The sequence below is a fragment of the Drosophila nasuta genome, chromosome 2L, assembly GCF_023558535.2.
Source record: "Drosophila nasuta strain 15112-1781.00 chromosome 2L, ASM2355853v1, whole genome shotgun sequence".
Lineage (NCBI taxonomy): Eukaryota > Metazoa > Arthropoda > Insecta > Diptera > Drosophilidae > Drosophila > Drosophila nasuta.
In genome coordinates this window covers 4,478,957-4,506,536 of record NC_083455.1, presented here as the reverse complement: position 1 = coordinate 4,506,536, position 27,580 = coordinate 4,478,957, and the positions used below count along the sequence as shown (strand labels likewise).

The following is a 27,580-nucleotide window of genomic DNA, read 5'->3' as shown; positions in this document are numbered from 1 at the left end:
GTTCTTGTTCTTGATGTTGTTGTTTTTGTTTTTGTTGTTGTTGTTGTTGTTGTTGTATTCAACGGTCAGTTAGTTGATTTGTTGTTAGAAATAGTATTTTTGCATTTATTTTATTTCGTTTTAAAAATACATCAATAAAAGTTTAATACATTTAGTAGACAATTATACTTTATTTATAGTATATGTATGGTATTTAATATACCTATATAGTAGTTGATATTTATATATATATATATGTAATGTATATAATTCATTTAGCACACAGAATATAACAATTGTTGCAGTAATACACCTTTCGGGGGCCTTTAAATGTTTTTTAAACATTTCCATTTTTATCATAACTTCAATAGAATATTCTTAAAAATTATTTTTGTAATAATTTTTTTTTTAGTTTTTTATGTTTTTCTTTTATAACAAATTTGCGCTACATTTTAAAACTGTTTTGCAGTTGCTGTTATATACATATATAAATTTTTGATATTAAGATTGACTTTGTAAGAGAGGCAATTTAATTGAGCTTGTTAGGAATTTTGGCCTGGGGACTTACAAAGGCTAATCCAATAGAAACATAACATTAAAAATACTCATACATAAATATTAAATAAAGGTAATTCGAAATTTTGAAAATAGAGTGATACTTAAAACAAAATGAAGATCATTTAAAAATGCTCTATAAATTGTATATATGATTATTTTTATAAATTTGTAATGCATATTATTTGCAATTCTTTAAAGTTCATGGGTTAAATGTTCTATACAAATCAATTGTAGTTAGAAAATTAGAATGTACACATAAATGGTTATATATATATATATATATAGTATATGTACTAATATATGTATGTATTCTTCTTAGCCCGTGTTCATTTGTTCAGCTCCCTGCACCTTCCGTAAATGCTTGTCAAAAACTGTCCCTCAGTTGAGTTCTCATTTGGTTTGTTTGTTTTCCGCTCAGTTATTAATTCCTGTTGCTTAGATGTTGTTGTTGTTTTTGTTGCCATTATCAGTGTCCTGTAGTCCTTTTGTTCCATAACCATTTCCATTTTTAAGTTTCATGACGCTGCTCAATTTAATTCTCTGCCTTTGGGGCGACAGACGCAGTCTCAGCAGCCAGCGGCAACTGCAAGTGAAAGCGAAATTTATGATTAATTCTTTGCTCACCGATGATGTGAAATCGATGCTCACCTTCTGCTCTGAGGGAGCTTTGCCAGTGCTGCGTCCCCAACGCAAACGCATTGGCTTGCGAGCTTCACGCTGGAACTCAGAGCTGTTGTCGTCCTGATCCTCTTCGGTGTCCTCAACTGAGCCAACAGCGCGTTCAGCAGCAGATGCAGAATCATATTGTTGCTGCAGAGCCAACAACCAACGAGTCATGTTCTGCCATTTTTGCCATTCACGTTCCAATTGAGCACGTTCTCGCTGCGAAATTTAATCATGTATATTAGACTAGCTAATGGAGTAGAGGAAACTTTTATTCATCTACCTGATCCTTGTCCAGAACATTGTTGCCCACACTACGACCCCAACGCAGACGCTGTGGCTTGCGCACAACACGCTCAAAGGCGGTATCATAGTCATCGGTTAGTTCTACTTCATCAGCCGCAGCTTGTTGCTGGTTCAGTTGTTGGCTGTTCAGATTCAATTGACGCTCCAGGAGATCATCGTAGATTGTGCGACGCATTTGGGGTAAATTGGGATCGCTGCGTCGACCAAAACGCAGTCGCAATGATGGCGACCTGATGGGCTTCTGGTTGACATCGCCGAACCAACGCTTCTCCACAATGTTATTTAGCATTTCCGGATCGCTGCGTCCAAAGCGCAGTCGCAGTGATGGCGAACGCTGCGCCTTGCGCTCCACTTGATGATTCGGAAAGACAATTGGCCCAGCATACTCACGCTGCAGCAGATTATCGTAGAGATTGTTGATTGGAGCACCTTTAGAATAAATTACAAGTTAAATAGTTGTTGAAAATTGTTGATTTTATTAACCATACCTTGAACTGTGGCTAGTTCAGCGCTGGAATGCTGCAGCAGTAGAAGACTTAAGCTGAAGGTGGCCAAAGCGCAGCCGTAGCTCATCTGTGACTTGAAGTGGATCATTTTGAAGTTTGTTGTAACTGAAATGGTAAAATAAACATTGTTTATTTAATAAAAATGTAACTTCTAATTTCCTCATTAATTGCTTAAAGTGCAGTTTAGTAACTGAAATGCGTGTGGGTAGAGTAATTAGCTCTCTCCTATGCAACTCTTTGATATCGGCACACTCAAGCTTAACTGATTTGCCAACGTCTTTGACTGCTACAATTCAATTTCCGCTCGCTGCGCCAGCACGTATACGCATCTTATCACGTATACGACACGTTGCATCGCTGGCACCCTAACAAAATATTTCGCATGCACTTAACGCCTCACAGGCCAACAGCTGAGGCTTCAATGCTGTCGATACTTATGCATTTAAGAGTGTGCTACTTGGCTCCTCACTGGATTTAACATCCAACTTCCTGCCTGGTCTCATGCCGGCAGAGCACAGACAACATCCTTTAACTCCATCCCAGGAGCCAATTTTTTAAATGGGGGCTGTTTCTTATGCGAACAAAGTGTCTGGCTTTTGTCTTGCTATCTTTATTTTTTGCATCCCAAACTCATTTGTCCTTATTGTTTCAACTCCCAGACCAAGTTACTCACACTTGCAGCAAGTACACACACACACACGCACACAAACATACATAAGGCGACTCTTGACATTTTTGCAGCATTCTTTTAGGCGGCACCTTAAGGTAAGTTGTTCAACAAAGTAGGCAATGTGTCAGCCACTTGACTTGACTATCCTCCGAAGATCCTCTCTTCCCCTTGAACCATCCACACGTTTGACTGCATTCGTCACCTTATAAATAATTCAGTTGGCTTTTATTTCGTATATTTTCTTGCCGATGTAGAATAAATTTATGACATCTGAAATGAATTGCGAAAAACGTAGCTGGGGCGAAAGTTACACAAGTTTTATTTGCACCGCAACTTTTGCATATCAATTTAAATAAGTACGTATTTCAATGAGTGTGTGTGTGTAGAGGAAATTGTGGTTTCTTGTGGCCAACCCCTTGGATTGTCTGCGTCTCGTCTGCTTCCAAAGACGCGTGCACTGCACTTCCTTGTGTTATTATTATTGATTCGCTTAGACGTTAATGATAGGATCCATTACTTCGTTGGGCTGGACTTTTAGTAACTCTTCATTTGCTATGTATTGTACTATGGTAAATTTCGAAACTTACTTAGACCTTGACTAATCTACAATTTTATTCAACACTTTAAACTGTCATACTACCCATAGACACTTTATAGCTAAAATCAGCAGTTATACATGCAAAGCACGTATTTAGAAATTGTTTTATTATTTATTATTATTATTTATTGTTATTATTATTAGCTATAAATATGACACAATTGGCCTCGTGGTGCGAACTGTTTTTAATTTATTGAAATTGAACATGCCCTTGTTAATAACATACTTAGAAATGAAATAAGTCTCTTTTTACGTTATTTCTGGACAACACATAAAAATGTCTAAAATGTATTTCTAGCTGCAATTAATTCTAATTTAAACAGAATTTGTCTCAATTTGACCAATTTGTATGATGCTCAAGATGATGCTCGGTGTGTTAAGTATAATTGTAATTAACCCAAAAGCGGCATTATCGTTAAAAATACCAAATTTATTTACAGAAAAATACTTTAAATATAAAAGGTATATATAACAATATACTATTACATTAAATTTACCATTGGGTACGGAATATACTATACTACAGCTGCGGCTGGGTCTTAGTTCTTAAAAAAAAAACCTCCCACAAACATTTTGTTGAATACAAATATGTTGCAAACATATCTGCATACGAAAAATGCTAAAAAGGTTGCATTCAGTTTTGACAGAAATAGACTACTTGTTGATCTCACTAAATTCCCTAAAATACATTACAATAGAATAGCACCCTCTAACAGCAAGTGGCTGGCAAAAATCCTCTGCTGAACCCTCCCCGAGGGTGCTGGCTGGGTAGGATCTGTATTACCTCAGTGTCAACGGGTAGCAGATCTCTACTATACGTCGATATTTCAGGAACTGCAGATCCTAGCTGAGGACTCTGTTCCTTATCTTTAGGGCATCTGCCTGAAGATAAGTAGCAGAATCCATGGTACGAGGTGTCTGGCGGTCAGACTGAAAACGCTATGGGGGGCTCCCAAGAACAAAATTAGCCAACTATGGTCTCGGAATGGACTCTTTAAACTATTCAACTCGGGCTGGGATGTCAGCCCAAACGTCGGTGGAAGGCGTGACTGCTACCACCGGCGGGCACGGGGGGGAGAGATCCTCTCTGCGTGTCGCCAGCGGTCACACCTCTGAGGCGGCGGGAGCAGGCCGTATCAGTTGTAACAACACTGCCACCAAAAATTCGAGGTTGGTGCGCGCGGGTGCTGTGGTCTTAACCGACACGGACCAAAAGAGCGCCGCGCCAACTTCTACGGTGGAGGGGGAACGTCTTCCTCTTCAGTCACCCCTGCCTATCGCCAGCACCTCCAAGGTTGCGCAGCGGGGCACGGGGGGGCTGAAGGAGAAGGCCAAAAATAGGGCGGCGACCCGTATTCACGCAAGGCTTAGTGGCGTAGCTAACCTGTCCGTCAAGGACCAGGAGAGGCTTGCCTGGGCCAACACGTGGATGCGGGAAAACCAACTTAGCCCCCTTCCAAAGACAATAAAGTGCAGACCGGTTCTACCGGCCCTGCCAACAACAAGGTGGAGTCCATGGCAAGCAAGCGCCAACGGTCCGCTGAGAGTCCCAAGCAAGGGGCTCCAGCGAGCAAGAAGCTGCGAGCACCTGGCTCCACCAACACGGACTCGAACAGGACGAAACAGAGAGCAACGGTTGCTGAAACTGCCAGGCGGCATCTCGCCGTTGCTCTCATAGACAGAGGGACCCTAACGGGAAAATGTCTGCAGAGCGGTGGCGGTTGACCCATAGTAAGCTGGTCGACGCACTGTTTGTCAGGATGGAGAATGTCCCAGACAGTCCAATGCCTACATTCGAAGGCACTGGCTGGCTGAATGGTGTCAAGATCCTGACATGCAAGGACGACCCAACATTGCAGTGGCTGCAAGCGACCGTACCCAAACTGGACGGGCTGTGGGAGGGGCCAAGCTGGACGTGGTGGACAGGAATAATATTCCGTCCATGCCGAAGGCGAAAGTCCTTTTCCCAATAGTTGTCCAGGAGAGCGGGCGCTTCAGCTGCTTAAAAGCAGAACCCGGCCATACCGACGAGTGATTGGTCCGTGCTGAAGGTTGATGAACCTTTACCCAGTGGTGGGCAGCACGTGATCATTCAGATCAACAAGGAGGCCGAGGATCTGCTATATAAACGCAATGGGAAGATGGCGTGGGGCTTAGGGAGCGTGTACCTTCGCCTCAAGAAACGTCATCCGAACGACAAGGACACACACACGCTGAGGTCTGGGGAGGTTGAGGCAGATCTCGGTCTCGAGAGCGTGACCGACGCCACCCAGCACCTCAGCCTGACTGACAAGACGGAGGAGGTGGGGAGGAACTGTCCATGGAGACGGGCCCCCCCGCGAGTTTGCTAACCTCTAATGAGTGTGCTGCAACTCAACCTCCATAAATCCAAAACGGCTTCGGCGGAGCTACTCCTTGCCCTGGAGGAAGTGTCCGCCTACGCGGCTTTGGTCCAAGAACCGTGGATAGCGTCGGGCAACACGGTGGCTGGACTGAAGTCGCCCAACTATGATTTATACGTCCCGACATTGGTAAGCAGATCGAGAACTGCCATCCTTGTAAAGAAGGGGCTAAAAGCTCATCTACTACCTAATTACAGCAACGACGATCTAACCGTGGTGGTGCTGGAGAGCCGTGAAGGATGTTTGCTGCTGGCATCCTGTTATATGGCCCACGACAAGCCGGCTCCACCTGACGAGCTGCGGAGGCTGGTGGACATGGTCTGCTCCTCCAATAAGCATATTATTATCGGAACGGACGCCAACGCCCACCATAGCGTCTGGGGAAGTCCCGACATCAACGACAGGGGTGAGTCAGTTCTTGATTTTATCCTTAACCATAAGCTTAGACTAGCCAACAGGGGTGAGGTATCTACCTATGTAGGTCCCACCTCCAGTAATGTGCTGGACTTAACGATTTCAACTGAGTGTACCAATGTTGAAGAGTGGAGGGTCCTGGACAGACCCTCCTTCTCGGACCATAAGTACATTCAATTTACCATTCCTTTTAACAGGGTACCTGCGGCTCAGCCGTTCAGAAATCCCCGTAACACGAACTGGGCGAAATTCTCTAGCCTTGTTTCCAAGTCTCTTGGTTCGCCGGGTAACATCAACTCGGTGCAGGACCTAGAAACTAATGTCAATGTCCTTTCTGCAGGACTACTTTCAGCGTTTCGCCAATCTTGTAGACTCTCAAGACCGACGAGAAGATCGAAGCCACCCTGGTGGAACCCAGATCTCTCATCGCTACGTGGAGAGCTTACTAGCATGTTTCAACTTGCTAAGAAGGCGGACAACGAATATGTCTGGGACGAGTATAGGTCTCTCCTGAAGTCGTACAAGAAGATGATCCGATCATCCAAAAGGTCTTCATGGAGAACCTTCTGCTCGGACCTGGATAACATCAAAGACACCTCCAGACTGAGGAAGCTGCTGTCCAAGCAGGCTTCCAGTCCTAGTCTGCTCAAGTCGGGCGATGGAGCGTGGACGGAGAGCAGTGCTGAAACTCTTGAAGCACTGCTCTCAACTCATTTCCCGGGATGTATTGGAATAGAGAATAGTGACTGGCAGCTCTTTCCTAGTCTCCCAGTTATGAGACTCCCTGCCAGTCTAATTACAGATAACAAAATAATTTGGGCTATCAACTCCTTTGCGAAGGTCAGGTCGCCCGGTCTCGATGGACTTTCGCCAGCAATGCTGCAAGCCAGCAAGCCCACGATTGTTCCGTGGCTATCGGGTATCTATTCGGCGTGCCTCGCATGGGGTCATATCCCCACTCTTTGGAGGACCTCGAAAGTCATTTTCCTGCCCAAGGCGGGCAAATGCAGTCATGTGGTCCCAAATGACTTTCGGCCTATCAGCCTAACCTCTTTCCTGCTAAAAACATTGGAAAAGCTACTTGATTTGCACATCAGAAGCAACTCAATGCATCTGTTGTCCCCAAATCAGCATGCGTATACAAAGGGCAAGTCCATTGAGACTGCTCTCCATGCTCTAGTAGCCTCCATAGAAAAAGCGGACCACTATAAAGAATATGCCTTGGGTGCATTTCTTGACATTTCAGGCGCCTTCAATAACGTCACCACTGATGCTATTATGAAGGGCCTTACCTCATTAACACGGCACCAGCGATCCACAGATGGGTCAACCGCCTTCTTTGTGACAGGCGGGTGGTGGCTACGTGGGGCGATGCGGCCATTACAAAGGTAGTGCGAGGTGGCACTCCCCAGGGTGGGGTTCTCTCGCCTCTCCTTTGGAATTTGGTCGTAAATAGCCTACTTCTAAAATTTACTAGACGGGCCCCAAGTTAATTGCCTATGCTGACGACATAAGCATTTTGATAACTGGGAAATGCCCAACCACCCTTAGTTCCGTAATGGAACTTACTTTGCGGGAAGTTAAAGCATGGGCCGAATCAGCCGGGCTCAGCATTAACGCGGATAAAACGGACCTTATCCTCTTCACGAAGAGGTATAAGGTACCTGCGTGGTCCCCCCCAAAAATAGGCTGCACTATGCTAAAGCCGAGCCTAGCAGTAAAATACCTAGGTGTGGTCCTGGACAGCAAACTGACATGGAAGCTCAATGTGTTAGAAAGGGTGAAGAAGGCCACCGGAGCCTTGTACATGGCGAAGAAGATGCTTAGTTGCACTTGGGGCCTCTCTCCTAATCTAATGCGGTGGATATACATCTCAGTTGTTCGCCCTATCCTCACCTACGGTGAGGACGATGAGACTCCCTGCCAGTCTAATTACAGATAACAAAATAATTTGGGCTATCAACTCCTTTGCGAAGGTCAGGTCGCCCGGTCTCGATGGACTTTCGCCAGCAATGCTGCAAGCCAGCAAGCCCACGATTGTTCCGTGGCTATCGGGTATCTATTCGGCGTGCCTCGCATGGGGTCATATCCCCACTCTTTGGAGGACCTCGAAAGTCATTTTCCTGCCCAAGGCGGGCAAATGCAGTCATGTGGTCCCAAATGACTTTCGGCCTATCAGCCTAACCTCTTTCCTGCTAAAAACATTGGAAAAGCTACTTGATTTGCACATCAGAAGCAACTCAATGCATCTGTTGTCCCCAAATCAGCATGCGTATACAAAGGGCAAGTCCATTGAGACTGCTCTCCATGCTCTAGTAGCCTCCATAGAAAAAGCGGACCACTATAAAGAATATGCCTTGGGTGCATTTCTTGACATTTCAGGCGCCTTCAATAACGTCACCACTGATGCTATTATGAAGGGCCTTACCTCAATTAACACGGCACCAGCGATCCACAGATGGGTCAACCGCCTTCTTTGTGACAGGCGGGTGGTGGCTACGTGGGGCGATGCGGCCATTACAAAGGTAGTGCGAGGTGGCACTCCCCAGGGTGGGGTTCTCTCGCCTCTCCTTTGGAATTTGGTCGTAAATAGCCTACTTCTAAAATTTACTAGACGGGCCCCAAGTTAATTGCCTATGCTGACGACATAAGCATTTTGATAACTGGGAAATGCCCAACCACCCTTAGTTCCGTAATGGAACTTACTTTGCGGGAAGTTAAAGCATGGGCCGAATCAGCCGGGCTCAGCATTAACGCGGATAAAACGGACCTTATCCTCTTCACGAAGAGGTATAAGGTACCTGCGTGGTCCCCCAAAAATAGGCTGCACTATGCTAAAGCCGAGCCTAGCAGTAAAATACCTAGGTGTGGTCCTGGACAGCAAACTGACATGGAAGCTCAATGTGTTAGAAAGGGTGAAGAAGGCCACCGGAGCCTTGTACATGGCGAAGAAGATGCTTAGTTGCACTTGGGGCCTCTCTCCTAATCTAATGCGGTGGATATACATCTCAGTTGTTCGCCCTATCCTCACCTACGGTGTTCTAGTGTGGTGGCAGGCCACTGAAAAAAGGACGTACCTATCCATCATGGAAAGGACACAGCGTCAAGCGCTACTGTGTATCACAGGCGCTCTCAGGTCGACGCCAACTAAAGCCCTCGAGGTAATAGCTGGTGTGGAACCATTACACCTATACGCGCAATCCATAGCCGCAAAATCGTCCCTACGGATTGCCGCAACTGGCAATTTGGGTCTGCTAGGCTATGGTCACAGCGCCATTGGTAGGGAGACTAGTAGAGACTTGGACTATACTATCCCCTTACCAGTACTGACCATATTAACACTATATTCTTGGAACCGGAGTGCTGGCGGGAAGGGTTATGCATTCCCGAAGCCCTCAACCTCTTCACCGACGGTTCGAAGATGGATGATGGTGTCGGAGCGGCCGTATACTGCCCGGACCCGGTCTCCAAACAATCCTATAAACTCCCAGACCATTGCAGCATCTTCCAGGCGGAAGTTTTTGCCATTGGCAAGGCTGCCGAATTGGCTCGGGGTTTACAGCGTGATCACACCTCTATTAACATCTTTGTTGACAGCCAGGCTGCAATAAGATCAATGCACTCTGATGTGGTCAAGTCCAAAGTTGTCCTGGACAGCAGAAGAGCAATAGAGTCGCTGAACGCATCTGCGGTCGTGCGAATCTATTGGATCCCAAGCCACCAGGGCATCGATGGCAACGAGATCGCAGACACTCTCGCCAAAGAGGGAGTGGGGCTCGATGTTGGCAACATGTGCAATGTTCCGATATCCCTGCGAACTCTAGGCAGTGAAATTGAGGTGCGCTCTAGACTTCAGTGGGACGCGAGCTGGCGTAATGCCAACTCGTGCAAAACTGCAAGGCTGATGTGTGCCTCTACTAACAAAAACTTAACCAAATTCGTCATGCAGCTTTCAAGGAAAGACTGCAGGCTAATGCTAGGCATTTTAACTGGCCACTGTATGTCAGCTGTCCATGCTGTAAAGATGGGCATCACGAACAGTGATCAGTGCAGGAAATGCAACGAACCCGGGGTTAAGGAAACACTTGAGCATCTTCTCTGTAGATGCCCAGCGTTATCCCGACTCCGGTTGAAATACCTTAATTCGCCGTGCCACAACGATCTTCGGGACGTCTCACGGCTATCTCCTAGGATGCTGCTGGCTTTTGCCAAAAATGCATCCATACTGCGCGATTTCTGAGACGTAGATAAGCTACCGGTTCAGCTACGGACCTCCACTGGTCTATGCTTTGCCCCGTACTGGGGCAGCCGGTCCTACCTAACCTAACCTAACAGCAAGTGGAGCACGTTCTTCCTCAATTGTATATTAACCTATGTATTATTCTTTAAACAAATTTCTCTGAATATGAAATGGTCTAATAAATTCTTGATAACGATTAAATTATATATTAGAATATCTCTGATATTAATGATTTTTAAAAAGTAACGGCTTCAAAAATGCTGGCTTTGTAAATTGTTTTAAATAATTCTCGATGTAAGAGCATTGCCTCCATGGTGCACTGTGACCATAAGTCCATGACATCATTCGGCAGGCCTTCGCTTTTAGTCATATGCATAAAACATTCACAAACTAATGGGCGCCAATGGTAGTGAAATTAAAAGAAGAACAAATTGGAACAGGTGCGCCATTCTCCTAACCTTTCGTTGAGTTGACCTATTGAAAACGTTATTGGAAACTAGTCACACATGTGCATATGCATTTAATGAGAGTGTTCCATGTTGAAGTACAGTCGACAGCAGCGAATGCGCTTTCAATTGCAATCGCGAACAGTTCCTGGGACATTCAAAGAAGTTTAAATTTATACTTTTTCTTCTTTCCCGTAAACATAAGCATTTTAGTTGAATTCGCAAGAGGCTCAAATGTCCTTAACTCACATGTTTCAAATATACTAATTGAATTGAAATACATGTTTATGGTTGAAAACATTGTTTAACCTTTTGCTCAGGTAAATTTGCGTTATCCAGAACAGAGTGAAAACATAAGCAGCATACAAACTAACCGTTGTAATCTTAACTTTGGGTATTCTCCAGTTGGCTGACAAAAGTGCCGCAAAACAAGTTAATCGTTTGGCCCCAAATGAGATAATAGCTTGACAAATTGTTTACCCACAGGAACTTATCCAATTTTACCTTAATTTGTCGCCTCAAACTTTGGTCAAGTTACAGTCGTTAGCACCCACCTACAAACACAGACAGATACCAAGTCAACAGCTATGCAGGAGTCACTGTCGATAAATTCCGAGCAGCCCAATTGCATCAATTTTTCTGTTGGGGAAACAGCAGCATCATCGGCGGAGGGCAAAAAATTTAATCAACGGGACTTCACATTTGTGCTGTTTGTTTTTTTCTGAACTCTGTGCTGTGCTATGCATTTCATTGCCGCCCACACGTGGCGCGAGAAATGCAAATATTTTTTCTGTCACATATGAATGAACATAGGCGGAGAATCCTAAAAGGATTTAATGGCGAATCCAGGAATACCAGCTGTTACCAAGCTCTGTTTAATTGCTCGGCTTTAGCTGGAAAAATGGCAAAAGAATGTCCTCAACGCCAATGCACAATGAAGAACTGTTCAGCATAGATATAGAATGTCATATACATATATTATTTTAACCTCACAAATACTATGTAGTTTTACTTTCGTGACTGTGCAGAATAAAAAGTAGTACACGTGCTGTTTCTTATAGTAATAGCTTTTGAAATTCGACAAGTTTGTTCTGTTTGTGACCCCAAAGATAAACCACAACGAGTATTAAATAAACATCAAAGACTGGATTATAGTATTTGTTGTACGTTTTTTGCAGTGTTGAACTTAAAAAAACTCGTAAAAAAATATTTACAATAAAATGACTTTAAAAAGGCAAATGAGCATCGAATGCGAAAAGTGACTTTTTTAAAAATGTCAACCCAGATGTTTTGTTAATTTCGCAAATTTACAGCCAAAATAATCTCGAAGCAAATGCGTAGATAAAAAAAACTATTCACATGCGGTGTGTAGCAACGCCTGGGACAATAGTGCGTATGATTAACGCAGAAAGCCTAAAAGACAGCCTCAACATGGTAGGCTGTGTTGGCCCACAGCAGCAACAACAACAACAGAGTTTAATCAAATACGTTGATAAAACACAAAAGATTACGCCCTTCCCCTGCTAACCTGCCGGAGAGAATGTAATAAGGCTGGGGTGAAAGGGTCCGTCAGGGTCGGCAAAAGGCTTCCCAAACTGGGCATCTAATGTGTTTGTCAAAACGCTTTAATGCCAATGGCTAGGGTGCTATAAAGCAGACACCACCACCTCCAACAACAACAACAAGAACAGCAGAAGCATCAGGAGCAGCAGCAGAAATTCGGCTCGGTTGGTTCTTTTGCTTTTGGCCAACTGACCACAAATGACCTTTTTGGCACAACGAAATAAAAACTGTTAAATAAAAGGCAAATAAAATGTGTGACACAAAAGAGAGCCAAAAAAGAGGGAAAAAGGCAGCCTCATCAATGTTGAGCACGAAACAACCTGTTGTGGGAAAAATGTGTTTCTGTGTGTATGTGTGAGACGAGTGTGTGTGTGTGTGTATGTGGGTGTTAAATGTATTAGTTTAGCTAGGCCGAAAGGCTATTTAAACGTGGTCAATGTGTTTATACGCTTGAACAGTAAATGCTACAATATGACACTAGTCAACAAAGTTGCAAAATAAAAAGAGAAAAATCAAAAAATTAACTTCATTCACAACATAAACCAGAATTTCATTTATTTGCTCTACATGAAACAAGTTTTTAATTCTATTTTAATTCATATTTCAGAATGGTAAAACATCGGAAACGGAGTGCAAGGAGTTAATTTTAAAGCGCTTTGCTGTGGAGTGTAATATTGGGGTCTTTTTTCGACTGACCGTTGGTGCGTGATTTGGGGCAACATTGCGTTGAACAATGTGTTAATAGCTTGTTTATTATGTTTCAGTTTTCGTCTCGATCTCGTCATGTTCAATTTGACGCACAATTGGCTGTTTGACAGTTTTTAAAGCCTACTTGAGGCCGCTGCCACAATGATTGGCCCACACAGAGGCATAAATACGAACATTATCTCCCCAATATTGCACAACTCATTCGTCATTTATGCGTTAGCCAACGAGAAGGCGAAGCAGGACGACGACGTCGACGAGGAGGACGTTGACGATGACGACTACGATGATAAATCACTTTCAATTTTGACAAACGTCGCAAATGTCGCGCTGGCGGCGAGCACATTTCGTCACCCACACACTAGCAGATACATAGATAAGCACACACTCTCACACATGCACCCACAAATCGAATTTACATACTTGCTAGCCAGGGCAAGCAATTGAACACAACCCAGAACATTTCCGAGCAATGCCAACAAATCATTTCCAGCCAACATTTTGTGAGTTATCTTTAGTTAGCAGCAACAACAAGAAAAACATTTCGTATTGCGTCTCCTTTCGATTAAGTTTTGTCTGGAAGGGAGATAGAGTCGAGAGGAGCTAATGATGAGTTGATGATGGCGAGATGGGAAAACGGTTTAATTCCGATCAATCTGAAAGTGACGTGGTCAAAAAAGCAAAGCCTTAGCTATAGTTACGTTCGATGGTTGTTGATGAGAAAGCTTCTCTAAATGAGCGAAATCTATTTGATATGATTTACAAACTGGGGAAATACAAATCAAACAAAATCTGCCAAAGGTTCGAAAATTAATGCGTGATGAGTAATTATGCAAAATGTTGTACATTAAATGCTCGTTTAAATAAAAATATATATTAGATATTTGAAACATTGTTTTAGATCTTTGCTAAAATTCTTATAATTTCTCATTTAACATTATTGTAAAAATTTAAAGCTTATGTGCTGACAACTTTTTGTTGATTCTATCAGAAATAAATAGTACTTTATAAAGAAAAGTTTAAATTGTCTACAAAGTTTACTTTCTGCATAAAGCTGAAAAAAAAAAAAACGAATTCTCTTATTGCATTCCACCGTGGAACCCATTAATAAAAGTCAAACTACCCTTTCGGTACCAAAAAAAAAAGGCGAATTTAAAACGAACACAAGCAAATTATTAACAAGCCAACGCGCTCTAATTTTTCCCTCTCGCTGAACCAAACACTCTTTAGGACTGGACTATGTATTTGTAAATGCCGGAAGTCGAGTATTTGGTGCCCAGTTTCAGTGTTATGGTGACTACGCTGCGGCTACGTGATGCCGGAAGTCGGAAATGAATGTAATTTTCGGTTACTGCCGCTTTTGTATGTTGGCATTGTTGTTTGTGTTGTTTTTGTTGTCGTTTTACACGAAAATGGCCTGTGCCCCAATTGTTGTGGTGTTGTCTATGTTATTACAAGCCTAGGGGTGTGACAAAGTCCTTTCAGTTTATTTTTATTTTTCTTGTCTAATGGTATTTCAGCCGACGGCTGTTTTGTTTCACAAACTGTTTACTTGTCACCTGAAGATGCTTTCGTCTTGACCTAGGGCTGTAGACTTTAATTTTATAAAGATGACTTCAATTTAGCTGTCAAAAATGCAAAGCTCCTGCATTGATTGATTGGCCAAGCTCAAAAAATATACAATGCCAATCGAATAAGAATGAACCTCTGGTGACAAGGGAAGCAAACAATTGTCCCGTCGGGTTTGCATATGAAGCTTCCCATGGATTATCTACAATTTGTTTGCTTCTTTTCAAACTTTGGACCCCAAAAGAAAAAAAGGAGCAGCAGCAACAATAATATGAAAAAATGCGGGTGAGCAAATCGAATATGTTATTCAAATTAGAATAATGAAGTGAAAAACTCTTCAAATTTGAGCATACCCTTTTACTCTACTATTTGTCATTCTTAAAGATATTTACTCGTGAATTTGAAGTCATTTTGGTAATAATAGCTAAAGGCTCTTTTTTCTTAGTATGTTGATTTATCTGTACAGAAGAATCTCACAGACACAACTTTATTGAGTGCGGCTATTAAAGTGTCTCTAAGCATCAATTGAGTTTACCTCATGAATTGAGTGCAATTTATTTAGTCCTAAGCTGAAAGCTCAAGTCAATTGCTTTAATTCGCAACTTTTGATTGTTCTTTCCTCGACTTTCCGCTGAAAAACTTTTTTGTTTTTAAGGATATTAAGTTGGGATTTACGGCAACTATTTCATTTTCAAATGCCACGAAACTAATGTGATAGATTAGCCTCAAATAAGAGAAAGGATTGCAATTGAAAAGGATTTTTGAGTTTCACGTTTGTAACCTTTGGGAAAGTTAATATACTTTTTATTGCAAATACCCTTACACATTATAAAGTGTATTACAAGGCATTGGGTTGACCCGACCCCTACCACATCTTAGCCTTTTACTTGGACGCAGGACCACTTAAAATCATTTACATAAGCAGCTTTAGCTTTTGGCTGACGAGTTCCAGCTGACTCTCAATTCCTGCTCTTGAAGAGGTTAACATGCTTTTTTAGGGGTTGTGATTGTTAGATTTTCCACAGACACGTGTCATTTCAATGCATTTTATTTATGGAGTTTAGGCTTCCAGGTTGTGGGAGTTAAATAAATAAATGAATGGTTGGCCCTTGCTTTGCTCTTGGCAAGTCCAAGCTGACAGACCACATGGGTCATCAATTTCGACAAAATTTTGTGAGGCAAAACTCAAATTACAAACAACGACAAATAAGCACTTAAGCCTCGAATAAGGAGCCCTGTAAAAGAACAACAGCAATTTGCGACAGCAAAACACAAATCCAATATAAATTCATCAATATCCACTTCAAAATATCCGCAGACAGGCGAGCAAAGGACGTCAGAAAGTATAACAAATACATCCATCCATACATCCATACATGTGTATACATATACATATGTGTATGTGTGCAAGTATATTGTGCTTATGAAAAATCTAAGAAAATATTTTATGGCTCACCATGCATGCAGTAGGTGGAAGAGCGATGTCAAGAAATGTCTAAAATTACACACCAATTGATGTCTTTTTTTAGGGTCCTTTCCCCTGTTGTAATAACCTTTCCAAGCGGAAAATATTACGGCTTTAAAACATAGCAAAGTCTTTAGCTTACCCCAAAGTTTTTCTTCAGCCATCTATCTCTTAAGAGTTTTTCATTATCAAAGCAAAAATTGTGTAAAGTTGTGTGTGATGTGTGGCGCTGGCATTGCGTATCTGTAGTTGATAACATTTTGCTGCCTAAAAAGTTTTTTTTGACAGGAAGTTACATGGCTGAAAAGTTTATGTTAGCAATTGCATCAGAGTAAAAGGCACAAATTTAAGAGAATAGTTCCCGGAAGATTGTTCATCTTTTTGCAAACCACTTTAATAATGTAAACGATTTTCATTGCACTCAACGAACTACGGCAATTAGTTGAAAGCTTAAGTATTTGCCCCCCCCCAAAAGTCTGCCAATGAACCAATAAGAAGAGCATCGAGAGTCACCAGTTGATGTACTGAGCTCAACCTCAACGTTGTCTTCGCAGTTGTGGCATTTAACCATTAAACCCTGTGGCACACTGAAGGACATGGAGTCTCTGGGATTGCCGGCGACGACATTGGCGACATGGACGATAATAATAATAATAATAATGATGGCAATGATGCTTTCATTTATAAACAGACACTGGACACGTCTGTAAGAGGGCTTTGGCATTGCCACATCGCACAAAGACAAATACGAGAAATAGTTGTGCTTAGACAATGATTTAGATAAACATGCTAGACGTGAAGGTCTCTGCAATCTGCGACGTTGAAGTGTTGTAAATTGAAAATGGAGTAGACTGTCGATTGGCTCGACTTCAAGTGTCGATTCGATTCGATTCAAGCAAAACTTTAAGTGCATTCAACAGAAGGCGCTTAAACGAAGGCGATGAAATGTTGTAATTTGTTTGCACCTTATGCCTACTTATCAGGCCATCAACACGTTGTTTGTCTTCTCTTTGGACGGCCATAAAATTTGGCCATAAATCGACAATGCAAATTTATTGAAAAACGTTGATAATGCGGCATGCTACTTACCAACCACACTCTCTTCTCCGTTCAACATTAATGCTAAACATGTTTGGACACGTGCTTCGACCAAAATTAAATAATGTTAAATGTTGCTCAACAGAGACAGGGAAAAGGGAAAGGAGAAGTAGTTGCCGTTGTGTTGTGGCAAGCGTGAAATTGAAATTTATGCTTTAATTACAACTGAACGTCGAAAAGCAGACTTTTCACCATTATTGTGTAAGCTGCTTTCGCTGTTAATGCGCAAAGGCAGCTCTTCTACTTTCTGAGTATTTCAGTTTTAAGCCGAGTTAATCAACGTCAAGTTTACATTTAAATGCGAAAGTTAATTATTACCAAAATACAAAAACAAAAAAAAACTTCTAGTCAATCACTTTCTTTTGGTACATTGATAGTCAATATAAACGACCAAAAATTTCAAATTGGAAACATCTTTCAAGTGCAGTTTCAATAGCTTCACATCTGAGAGCAGCTTGTCAATGTCCAACAAGTCATGTTGCCTCTGGGTCTCAACTCCAAATTACACGGTGGCTCAACTTAATTCCTGTGCTTCCTCTATACTATTCACGTTAGTCCCTCGACTTTGACCTTCCGTTTTTTGTCGCTGGCGCAAAACTTGAAATTGAACTTGCAAAGCACAAGAACGAGAACGAAAACGAAATCGAGCACCACAACGAGAACGCGGATGAGGACGAGGACAAAAGCAGTTGAATGCTATAATTACAAGCGAAATCAAATAGACAAAACTCCCAGTGACAGTTTTTGAAAAGTTGTTTTTATTTCTCGGTCGCTGACTGTCTGTCTGTCTGTACGCCCTGCCTGAGTGTCTGTCAGACTCGCTGACATGCTCCTGCGGCCAGTGTGTCCCAAAAGTGAGCAGCAAAACTGTTGACGGTGGCAAATTAAAAAAGCAGAAATGTCCCGATTTACGTTGTTTATTTTCTTTAGGTTGTTGTAATTCTTGTTTCGCGGTTCTTATTGTGGCGAAGTGAATGCTGTACAGAATTCCATTGCCTACTTTTAGGCCGCAGCTCATCTGTCGGGCATTTTGTGGTCGACTCGCGCTGTGAACTGTGAGCCCAGTGAACCAACCCGACGTGGCCATCAACATAATTGAAAGCCCATTAACATCATTTGCACGTTGAAGCGTAAAACTGGCGACAGTTTTTGCCACTGCGGCTCCATTTGTGTTAATTAATTAAACATATTTTGGGCTCCCAAAATGTAGCCAAGCAAATTGTCAGTGAATTATGATAAATAATGTGATTAAAAATAACTGAGTAATCGACAATTGATTTTATAATATTAATGGACATTGATGAGCGATATTAGCGCTTCTCTCAAGTGAATTGCAATTGAGTCTGAGATACATTTTCAATACCCTTGAGTGTAGATTATAAGCTCGAATTTTCGTTGTGGATGTCTCAGTTTAATCCACTCAACGTTAACACTTGCTTATCCAACCTAAAGACTACACAGATTTGTTGTCTTTTATTTTCAACACGCTGTCAAAGTTGAAAACACTTTAAACTTATTTTTGTTGTTTGTCGTTCGCTGTTATTATTATTATTGTTGCTGCTGTTGTTTGTTGCGTTTGTTGCCTTGCTGTCAACTCGTTGTCAGTTACGCCTAAAAATATGCACAAGTATTTACAAACTAAATTAAGTGTCGCCTACATTTGCATGCCCCAACACAATGAGTTCTTTCTCCATCCTAGGGACAAAGGAAAGGCCAAAGCAGTCCGAACTTTTAAACTCAGTATACAAAAATTGTTGCATGCTTTCAGGCGTGAATTCATAATTGACTTTTGTCTCAGCAGCGACTTTAATAGTATTCGTACAGCAGTGAAATGAAATTTGTGTTTTTCCACTTGAATTACAGGCTTGACTCTTTCGTTTCAATCACACTGGGCACTTAATTAGCGCACATTCTTTCATTTTATTAATATCCGGAGTGGATTGCTTCCCTATATTAAATCACAAATCATTTACAATTCGCAGGACAATTGAAGAGGATTTCAGCAGCAGCTGCGCCGGCGCTCTTCCCATTCAGCCAGCCGCCATTTCCGTTTCGGTTTTCAGGCAGCTGCAAAAACTTTAATTGCCATTCATGACATTTTGCATTATTAATGAAAATCTAGCAGCCAAAGCAGCCTTCAGTATTAAAGAGAATGAAATTGACTCTCGAGACATGAAGGCGATGTACTTGACTTAAGGATGCCCTACTATTCGGCAAAGACATTGTCGTAATTTGATTATTCAAATTCTTTTTTTTACATATTTCTTCACTGCTTTTTATTAAAGGATTTCGAATAATGTATTAATATTTGACATGAGCATAGCCTTCATTTGTGTCTGTCTGCAGGGTATACCCACGGTATTCAGATGGAAACTTGATGCTGTGATGTTGTAAATGGGACAGCTCCCACAGGATGTCTAAATGGGGTACCATACATTTACACATGCACGCACAAAACTCAATTCTGATAACCAGAGGGGAACGAAAGAGAGAGAGAGAGAGAAAGGGAGCGTGATACGTGTAACGTGTGATGCCGAAAAAGTATGCAACACGCAACACACACATTTGCAACATTTTGCAGACACAAATGTATTTTTTTATGTAGACCACCAACACGAGGTTTCACTTTTTTGTTTGTTTTTTTTGCTCACTTCGCCCTCGCATTCTTCGTTCACATTTGGCTGCTCGGGGAGTCCCGTAAGAGTCGCTGGGTTTCTCATATCTGGTGGTCCATGATTTGCTATAGTGGCTTGTTGCTGTCCTTGTAATGAGCCTAATGGCCAGCTTAGGCCATTTTATTGTGCCCCATTTAGGCTAATCAATTTATGCAGCGCACTTCGCTTCCCTTTCTCTGTCACTGACAGCGTCGCAACTCTATGAAAATTATGAAAATTCTATTTGACTTTAAGTTTATGCACACTTTAGGGGACCTTATTTGGTCGCATGCTGTGCTCCCATAAAATTCATACACGAGTTGAAAATTTGTTCATATTGCACGGCAAATCTTTTACATTTATAGGCATCTTTTTTTTGTTTTGTTGGCTAGGTCATAAAATAAATACATAAACACATGTTACTCGAGTCTATTCAATTTAATATTAAGCTTGGGAATCAAACATGAATAAGAAATTAGAAAAGTTTTATTATAAATTATACAAGTTACTTATTTTCGAATTTATTATTTTCTTGAAACAATTTAAATCCTAAAGGAAAATAAAAATGACTAAACATTACGGCGGTGTATTTTAGTGGATAACATATATTCAATATCTAAGTCAGACAAATACGAAAGCTTACATTTTCACTCTCTAACTGACACACTCACAATTTAGTTCGTGCGTCACGCCTTAGTTAATACGAAAAGCCTTTCGGAAAGAGCAAAGAAGTAGCATACTTTGAGGCGCCCATTATGGGTAAATCCCTTTAGTTTGCTTGCCGTTTCTATTTGCACATCGTTTTGTAATGTAATGCGAGTTGTTGCGACAAATTGCTGGGGATTTTGAGCCACTCGAAGCGCAGCGGGACATCAGAACCCCTTTCCCAGTCCTCCTCTCAATGCGGATCGGAGTACAAGGAGAATGAACTAAAGAGAATGCGACCAAATGGTTCGGTTTGAATGTTTGGTTGTTAGTTTTCCCGTTTGGCAATGCTTAGCGTTAGTTGCAAACTGTAATGTGGCAGCCAGTCGGACTTAAGAGGTGAATGGCTTGGGCTTCGACTCTGACTGGAGCGTAGACTCCATGTGAGTTTCAAGTGTTGTCATTGTCGTTGTCGTTGTCGTCGTCGTAGTTTGCTTTGACCAAACAGCGTCTGCTCATTTAAGCAAATTTCACACTAACTACTTAGCACTGGAAACTTCTCAGTTGCACTAAGCTGCAGTCGAGCAGAGCGGCAAACTGTAAACTGAAACTGTTGAGCCATTTGTCGACCAAACTGTGTTTCGTTGCCGTTGTGTGTTTAACTATGCGATAGTCTCTGAGTTTCCTGCTGTTTGCTTTCTAATTGAGTTTCAACTGAGAATTATGCCGACTTCAAGTTGTTGTCATTTAAGGATTTACTCTGTATTTATTTGTGCTAAACTTAAGCTGCGCAGACCAGATTATTTTTAGATAAGCGTTAGCGAAATTGAATGCAATTCAAATAATAGAAGTACATGTCCTAGATTTATTGATAACCCAGCTAGCAAAACTTTTCAAATATTTAAACTGAGTGTCTTTGTGTCTGTGAGCGTGCCTTCGTTTACTTTGTATTTGGTTCCTTTGTCTAGACACTGGTCGCAGTCCTCTAGCCAATGCTCTTTGAAAGTCAATCCATGCGATTCAATTATAAACACATGGCACATACCATCGTCAAACTAAAATCAACAATGGACATTTGTTGCTATTAGCATTTTTGTGAAAGCAAAGATGCATGAGGGGACAGACAGGGTAAAGTGAAAGAAAATAAAATGTTGTTACAAGTTCGAAGCGTTGTTCGGTTTGTTTTCGTAGCACAAAGGTTTCGCAATCAGTTCGCATCGCAGCAACGCAGCACAGAAATAACAGAGTAATCGTAAGTGCCAGGTAATAGTCAGATAAGTGAACCGTATTCAAATATATTGTAGTTGCCATAGGTGTGCCAATGGCCTTCTATTACCTTTCGTTGTGGCTAAGTTTAGATACGTTTGTCTGTGACAAAATTTGCCACAGACTGACAAAACTATAAACCATATGCGCGCTATGCAAATGTTATTGACATTTCCTACCCGTGAGCACAACAAAAACCCCTTTTACATAATTCCTGTCAACGTGCCACACACACTCACACGCCCCCTTTTAAAACTGCGACTACAAATGTGAATTGCGAATGCGAATGCGAGTGTAAGTGCGAATGCTTATACAATTTATAGGTTACTCGTTGTCAAAGCGAGGTACAATTCAATTTGAAATTCCCATTGAACTCACGTTGCTTGTGGACCTTACTGCAATTTTGCTAATGAAATGACTTGTACTCCTTGCTACGTAAGCTATCTTGAGAAGCTTTTGGCATAAGCGCTTATGACAAGGTTATTAATTACACATAGTGCATACGTCTTTGAGTTCCGACTTCAGTCACTTTCTCTGAACCTGACTTTGCCTGTGAATGCCTCGACTCATCGATCAAAATGCTGTAAAATTAAATTAATGAATTCGTACGCCCTTGGCCAGGTGTCAATAACTTTCGTTCCAGCCGCTTGTGGGTGGCTCACAAAAACATTCCTATAAATAAAACAAAATCTACAGGTGTTTGGATATGGCTTTCCCCTTAGGATAGCCGCCCCAACATTGTGTGTGATATAGGCTCTCTGATACACTCAAATATGGCTCATTAGCTGCCGCCTTGGCACACTTGTTCTCTCCTTGAATTGATATCAATTGGTGCTTAAGTAAATGGAAGTATGCTTCAACCTCAGTAATTAGACTAGGTTAATTATAATTCTATTAATGAAATCTCGGGATATTTTTCTACCTTCATTAAGACTGATGTGTTCTTTATTAAGCTAATATTCTCTCAAGTAATAGATACTGGATTAAAACCTTAAATTGAGCTTACTGTAATTTTAGAATTTGTGATACTTATATTTTTTTTTTAAACTGCATGTCTGACAATCGAGCAGGCTTCAGCTTCACTTAGGCGTAATTGTACTCTTGTATTTTCTTTCAAAATTAAAAGATGTCACAATATCAGGAAACAGCTCAAGACATCCCGGACATGATTGGGGAAAACGAGAAAACGGGAAAATTGTTATTAAAAAAGCAATCTAATCACGAGATTGACAGTTTGAAATTCTTCGAGTTTACGCAATATCGGAATTGAATTTAGAGTCTCATTATATTAGATACATTAGCACAAGTGCAAAAAAAGTACTCTAAAAAATTCTATGGTTTTTGCCTGCATAAATAGTTTAATTTTATGTTTTATTGGGACATGTTCAACCCGTTACCAAAAACTGTCAGCTGTATTTTAAAATTGGTTTGGCATACGAAGTGTTGCTCTGCTTATATTTCTTGTTTTTTGCCGCTATAAATCGATAGCTTAATTAAGCGTGAGCATTTCTCCGAGTTTTATTAATAGGTATTTGCCTTGGGTCACATGAAATCGCTTTGGGGGCCAACAGCAGCCATAAACTTACTGTTGGGCCATCATTCCCCTATTCAGTTTCAGTTTCAGCAGCTACAGGTCAATTAGTCAAAATGCTGGCAGCCGAAATGTTTTTGCAGTGTGAAAAGTAGTCCCAAATGTCCGACTCTGGATGGATGTCCTGTTCCGTATCCTGCTGTGCTCTCGAAAATTACCAGACCGGAGCCAATCAATGTCAATGCATGCCCACTTAAACGTGCCTTAAAGCTGTTAAATTTGACACATGTTTTTAGCCTCGCAACCTCTTCCCACTTGACTCGTCGCCCCTTTCGGGCGGGGCATATCGTTAAATGTGTAAGGTTAAAGCTAAAAATATGCTTTAATATTTCGCATGCTCGTATATCTCAAGCTGTTCTCCTCCCCCCATCTACAGTTTTGGATTACAAATTTTATTCGATTTTCATCGTCTCCCAAAAGTATGCAACAAGTTTTAGGGCTTCCAGCTTTGACAAGCTGTCAGAGCCCAACTCAGGCCGGGTTTCTTATCTCTCTCTCTGTGCTCTGTGCTGTGTATTGCTTCACTTACTCAGTATTTGGCAGACTATAAATTAATGTCTCCCATGATTAAGTTCCCTGGCAAAATTGGGAGGTTTGTGGTCAACATTTTCGAGATGCCGCCCGTGTTTTGCCAGCAAGGTCATCGAGTTACTCTAGCTTGCCACTTTTCTTTCCAATTACAAATTACGCATACGCCACGGTTGACTACAACTGATGATAGGGTCGCACAGATGCTGCTGCAGGTGCATCTAAAATTACATGTAAACTGCTGACACATTCCTGCCACGCCTCCTTTACATCCGCATGCCACATGCCAAGGCACTCCAACACTCTGTCTCCAACAGGCTGGCAGCTACGACCGACGATGATGCGAATAAATTTCCATTATGATCCGAGCCACGTGTGGAACGCAGTTGCATGTTTGTTGACATGCTTAGGACTCGTCATAATAATAAAATGTTTCCGGCCCCCTCCACCCACACTCTTCGTGTGCGACATTAACAATGGCAATTGTCTTGTCTTGACACCGTAGCCCATGTAGTGCTCAGTTAGCCAGGCTAACAGCTCGACATAGATATTGCTTGCGTGTAGCATTTTATGTGGGATTCATGAACTGTCAAATGCTCTACAGCAATTATGTATTTTCGTGGGAGTCGTTTAATCAAAGGTGATGCAATGAATGAATGAAAAACCTAGTTAAGTTCAAAAATGTATTTTATTTGTAAAGTATTTTGCTAAATTAGTTCGAAATAGTGGAAAAATCATACTGAACCGAAAAATAAATTACCTTTTTTGAAAATTTTGGTTTTTATTTTAATATTTACAATTATTTAATGGGTCACATTTTTGTTTCTCATTTAATTTTCAGAAGCCACTTTTTGGCGCAAATTATATTTAATTATTACTTATAATATTTGTATCTGTTTCACTTCAAAGTACGAAAACGACTTTATTATATGAAAGTCTTCAAGCCTCTCTTGGCTCGTTGGCCCACTCTTAGGTCTGTCTAAAGTGCTAATATGCTCATTTGGTGGCCCACTCGAGAGGCAGACAAAAAAAAGAGCAACAAGAACAGCAACAATAGAGCAAAATAGCACAAAGAAGCATTGTTGTTAGCGAGAAAACTGTCACATGGAACGACCCAAAAAAACAGAACGCTTTTGGGAGATGAATAAAAGTTGCGCGTAATGTTGCACGGTTGCCATGGTTTGCCACACATACACTTGACACAAATTTCGAGACTCGATGTTAGTTGCCATTTAGAATTTAGCAAAACATGAAATGTGTTAGGCGTAGAGGAGAGGCTTGAATATCAGGAACATGACCAATTGGTTGTCTATGCGGTTATTGTGGCTAATCAATTGAATTAAAATCGATGTGACAGCACAAATTGATCAGCTTCGGATGATAATTACAGCTTGCTGCATTCCTTGTCAAATCTGTGCAATTAATGGCTTTTGCATCTAAGCTGGTGTTATTTGGAAATCTCACTTTAAATGTAAGGAATAAAATGAAAAGCGCATATTTTTCTAATTGTTTGCGTTGGGTAATCCTCTTAGACTTATTGCAACTATTACAGTTTATAAATACACATACTCTAAACAGCTTTGCATAAAGAATTCTCGGAATGGGATTTTTCTTGAATGCAATTTCATAATAATTTGCTACTGCTAAGCTCTGTGCATAAATAGCCTCCAATTAGCAAGTGGGATAAAGAACTGCATACGCATATGAAAGGAAAAAGCCATTTCTGCTTCACTCTGTGGACCAGTTCTATAGCATACTTTTTTCCCTCTTTTTTTTGTACACATTTTTCACTTTTGAGTTGATATTCGAGGAGCTGCAACAGCTGGCGCTCGATTGACAAAAGCAGAAGGCACCCGGAGCCATGCAACCCAATATTGTAGATTTATGTTTGCTCTCAGCTTGCCATTGAAGTGCCCAAAAAGTGCGCTCCATTAGCTGTAGAGAGGATGCTGCGTCCTTTAATGTATGCATTGGCAGGCACTGCATCTAAGAATATGCAAATGGTGACACGAAAAATAGAAAATAATAGCTATCGACTCACTTTTTGATTTTCTAAATAACAACAAATTTGCAGAATTTATAATTCACTTTTAAAGCTGTTGCTTGGCTTGGCTCCTCGCTCAGTTGTTTACAGTATTTCAATGCATAATCGTTGCTTGTGGGTTTGTTGGTCTCTTGGTCAAATAAACAAACATGCAACTAAGTAAGTGGCATGCCATGTATTAAATCATTAAGCACACAACTGTGCGGACTACGGCATGTGGCCAATAGAATACCACACACAACACAGACGCACCGCTTCTCATAGACAATATTTGCTAGTTGCATATCCTTAAGGCAGTTTCCCCAGCCAGCAACTTCGATTTGCCTTTCAATTTTGCCACGGATGTGGCTAAGCGAAGCAACAGTCCACATTCGACTGCAATACGCGCGTATGGCATGTAAATACATTACGAAACCGCAGGCAGGCAGACAACCAGATGGACAGACGAACAGACGGTCAGAAGGACAATGAAGGATGGAATGAACTCATTCATGCAGCAGGCGCACACGCCAAGTGCAAAGCACACTTAATTAGAAAACGCCTAAAATGTCATAAGAATTCAAATGAAAAAGGGAAAGTACGTTAAATGAAAAGTTGTCGAAAATTGCTTTCTTTTTTTTTTTTGTTTGTTTGTTGTAAATCAATAAACTTGACTTTGTAAATGATTTGGCATTTGTTTTGTACGTTATTGAAAAGCCCGGAGGGTTTATAATATTACTTGGCAATTAATATTTCATGTCTGCGACATTAAGTTGAACATTTTCAGGGTAATTTATGCTATTGATTGACGGTCGCCGCTTTCCTTCCTTCCAGTAAAGGTTCTTCGGGTATATGCATTTTTTATTATTGAGTCGATTACTCACAGGTCACTAAACGGCACTTAAACTCGGGGCAATTGTGGAAAGATATTCACTTAAGAAGTCTGCCCCAGCTCGGGGAATTCCTAAAGGTCAAAGTGTCTTTCTTAGAGTAATTATCGTGGCGGGTTATAGAGCACATTATTAAAATCCACATTGGCATATCATTGTCATTCAACAATTTAAATTGCTGACATTTCAGTTTATTAGCCACAGAGTTCCCCATGGAATATCATATGTCGAATATCGAATAATGCAAACATTACTCTCAATTGCATTCATATATAATGCTGTTAACAGCAATATTTTTCTCTCGCATTTCGCCCACATTGTGTCGTGCGTATTTATTTCAGAATAGATTGCAGCTAAAATAACATAAATTTAAAATGACATTTAATACGCTGTAAATGTAAATAAATAAAAGGTTTACACTGTACTCGTAACATGGCTATTCAAAAAAATAAATAAATAAAATAATTGCGCATACGCACTGTTGCTCATTGGCTCTCAATGGCGTTGTAAATGTAATAGCTAAAATGCACAAAATATGTTTTCGCTCAACATTATTTTAATAGCACTTTACACTCATGTTTCCTCTACCCCTGCCCACATCGCTGTGGGATTGCTCTCGTGTTTTTTGTTCGCTTTATTTATGTGTTGTCAATTTTTTGATGGCCACTTTGCGACCTTTTATGTGACTTGCAATGACTGTGTTTGAATAGTCCTTAAACTTATTCATACCAGAGCACTTCACATCGTTGAACTACAGCAGCGTAGAGGTAAGAAATTTAATTTCGAGACGGATGATGAAGT

The 27,580-nt window shown here is 41.1% G+C and overlaps 1 protein-coding gene across 3 annotated transcripts in view; it reads right to left on the bottom strand.

The window, feature by feature from the left end:
* The window catches only part of LOC132798531 (short neuropeptide F), a 40,570-nt gene continuing 12,990 nt past the window's right edge, over positions 1–27,580 (bottom strand). For all 3 annotated transcript variants that reach the window (XM_060810415.1, XM_060810416.1, XM_060810417.1), the window contains 4 exons: positions 1,995–2,117; positions 1,484–1,935; positions 1,186–1,419; positions 1–1,120 (listed from right to left, as the gene is read on the bottom strand). In XM_060810415.1, coding sequence (XP_060666398.1) covers positions 1,070–1,120; positions 1,186–1,419; positions 1,484–1,935; positions 1,995–2,100 — 843 coding nt within the window. In that variant the 5' untranslated portion in view covers positions 2,101–2,117 and the 3' untranslated portion in view covers positions 1–1,069. The remainder of the gene's footprint in view (positions 1,121–1,185; positions 1,420–1,483; positions 1,936–1,994; positions 2,118–27,580) is intronic.